This window comes from Phaseolus vulgaris, chromosome 7 (genome assembly GCF_000499845.2).
Source record: "Phaseolus vulgaris cultivar G19833 chromosome 7, P. vulgaris v2.0, whole genome shotgun sequence".
In the NCBI taxonomy this organism is placed as follows: domain Eukaryota; kingdom Viridiplantae; phylum Streptophyta; class Magnoliopsida; order Fabales; family Fabaceae; genus Phaseolus; species Phaseolus vulgaris.
In genome coordinates, this window is record NC_023753.2 from 21,924,454 (window position 1) to 21,926,674 (window position 2,221).

A 2,221-nucleotide genomic window follows, 5' to 3' on the forward strand; every position below is an offset into this window, starting at 1 on the left:
TCTCAAACGTTCTAAGTGTTTCCTCCGCAACCCACGAAGCTTCTCAACTCTCTCAATCTCCAACTCTCTTCAACGCTCATCCGATCATCAAAAGGTACCCCTTTTATTTCTTCTGTTGATATTTGCTGCATTTTAACCGATTTGCATCATCCATTATCTGTCTGGAGCATACGTTGTGGGCTGTTTTTTCCTTTTCTCCTTTTCTCGTAACCTAAAGCTTCGTTCTTCGTAACGTTCATCCCAGCGAACCCTTTTTCGCTCATCCTGTCTTCTTCGTCCTCAATCGAGTCGTCTCTATTGTCCTCATGTCATCCCTTTCTCTTTCCTTTGCAGTTCCTGCAATGGCTCACCCGAAGTCCACCGCGAAGCCTCCTTCTTCGTCGCGAAACCCTCCACCCCAAGCGCGTAGGGTTGCTCCTGGGGCAAATCCTCCACCAGCGCGCAATCCACCACGAGCCTCTGATGCTCCTTCTAACCAGGCTGAGAGGCCTGCTTCTTCTCACGCCAATCTCGCTCAGGAAACTCCGCCAGTCGCCGGAGGAGCCTCCCTACCTCCAAAAGATTACAAGGAACTTTACCCTTGGGCCATCCCAATCTTGTTAAAAGAGACTTCTTCAATAAACACGGAGTTGGGCGTGCTCCGACTAAGGAAAGGAGACCAGTCCGACCTCTCCTTCCACAAGGAACATGATAGCAAGGTGGCCGTGCTTCCCTGCTTCCCGGGTGAGCCGATCTGCGCGGACGACAAAGGGAACAACGACGAGTTGTTCTGCTTCCTCTACGCCACCTTCTTCAAGAAAGTGAAACTCAGACTTCCCTTCACTCGCTTCGAGAGAGAGCTGCTAACCGAGCTCGATATCGCCCCCGCCCAGCTTCATCCCAACAGCTGGGCGTTTATAAGGGCGTTCCAAATCATCTGCGCACACCTGGGGCTGCCGGCTTCAGTAAATGTCTTCCTTTTCCTGTTCGAGGCTAAGAATCCTGGAGATCGCCTCTGGATTAGCTTAAACGGGATTGCTGAGAGGTCAATCTTCTCGATCTTCCAACAATCTTACAAAGACTGGAAAGGAAAGTTCGTCAAGGTGCGCCCAAACGAGCAAGACCCCTCACTGCTCGATGGTTTCCCCTTGTACTGGGTACACAAGGGGAACAAAGACTCTAAGGAATGCTTCAGGAGGCCAAGGAGTCCCGACAACATGGGCGAGCTAGACAAAGATCTCTACCTTTTCTGGAAGAGCGTAGCAGCTGCCAACATCACCTTCCCTACCGCCTCAATCATCTCCTTCGAGTTCTCTGAGGGCCAACTTGAAGCTCACATAGGTCAGCCCCTACCCCAGCACCAAGACTCTTGTTTTGTGTTGGAACTAACTTAGCGTTTCTACCATTCCATCCTTTGGCGTTCTGCTTGTTCTGTATTGGTCTTGATTTTGAATCCATGTGCCACTTGGTTGCGTTATTCCTGCGTGCATATACTCGTATATTTTGCTTCTGCTTTTGTGATTACTCATCTATTTTCTACCCTGTGCAGACTTCATGTTAGGAAAAGGTAAACTAGCTGAACTGAGGGCAATCGCCCGTTCTCACAAGCTGGCGACGGGCTCCCAAACCGTGCCCAACTCGGTAGTGGAGATCGCCGTTGCTCAAGGCAGGACTCCTCCCCAAGGTCCAACTCCTTCGGGGGCACTACCCGCCCCACAAAGAAAAAAGCTTGTCCTGAGGAAACCCAAGAGAAAAACTCCTCAGGTGGTACAAGAAGAAGAAGATGACGAGGCGACTGAGGATGGCCTTGTCACCAAAAGAACAAGGGTGGCTCCCTCTTCACCACCTGCACTCCCAACTCCAACACCGCCCTCACCTCCAGCTCCAACACAACCAGTCCAAGCAACTCCCTTGGCTGTCGCACCCCCCGTGGTTGAAAGCAGCGACCCTTGCTCTGCAAACTCAAGAGGGTGGTGGTGAAAGTCAGCACTAAGCTCCTCCAACACCTCCACCAGCAACAACTTCAAGCCTCCCATCCTCTATCGAAGAGGTCTTGGGGCCCTTTACAGCCAAGCTGAAGACGATGGCAGAGGATCTTCCCTCAATTATATCGAAGGCTGTGAAGGACTCCAACAAGAAGCTCCAAGACGAGAATTCAGCGCTCAAGGAGTCAAACCGTTTGATAAGGATGGAGGCGGAAAAGCTCTCTTGCAACCTGATGATGGCGGAGATCGACCACTCA

At 51.3% G+C, this 2,221-nt stretch overlaps 1 protein-coding gene across 1 annotated transcript; it reads left to right on the forward strand.

Annotated features, from left to right (window-relative positions):
- Positions 1–341: 341 nt before the first annotated feature.
- LOC137829255 (uncharacterized) lies at positions 342–1,959 on the forward strand. Its single transcript, XM_068636055.1, has 2 exons — positions 342–723; positions 1,529–1,959. Exons 1-2 carry the CDS (start codon positions 342–344, stop codon positions 1,957–1,959), a joined length of 813 nt encoding a protein of 270 aa, XP_068492156.1.
- Positions 1,960–2,221: the final 262 nt, after the last annotated feature.

Coding starts and splice junctions, on each gene's coding strand:
- LOC137829255 (XM_068636055.1), top strand. CDS start 342: ATGGCTCACCCGAAGTCCACCGCGAAGCCTCCTTCTTCGTCGCGAAAC. Junction 724..1,528: donor CGTGCTTCCCTGCTTCCCGG/GTGAGCCGATCT, acceptor TACCCTGTGCAG/ACTTCATGTTAGGAAAAGGT.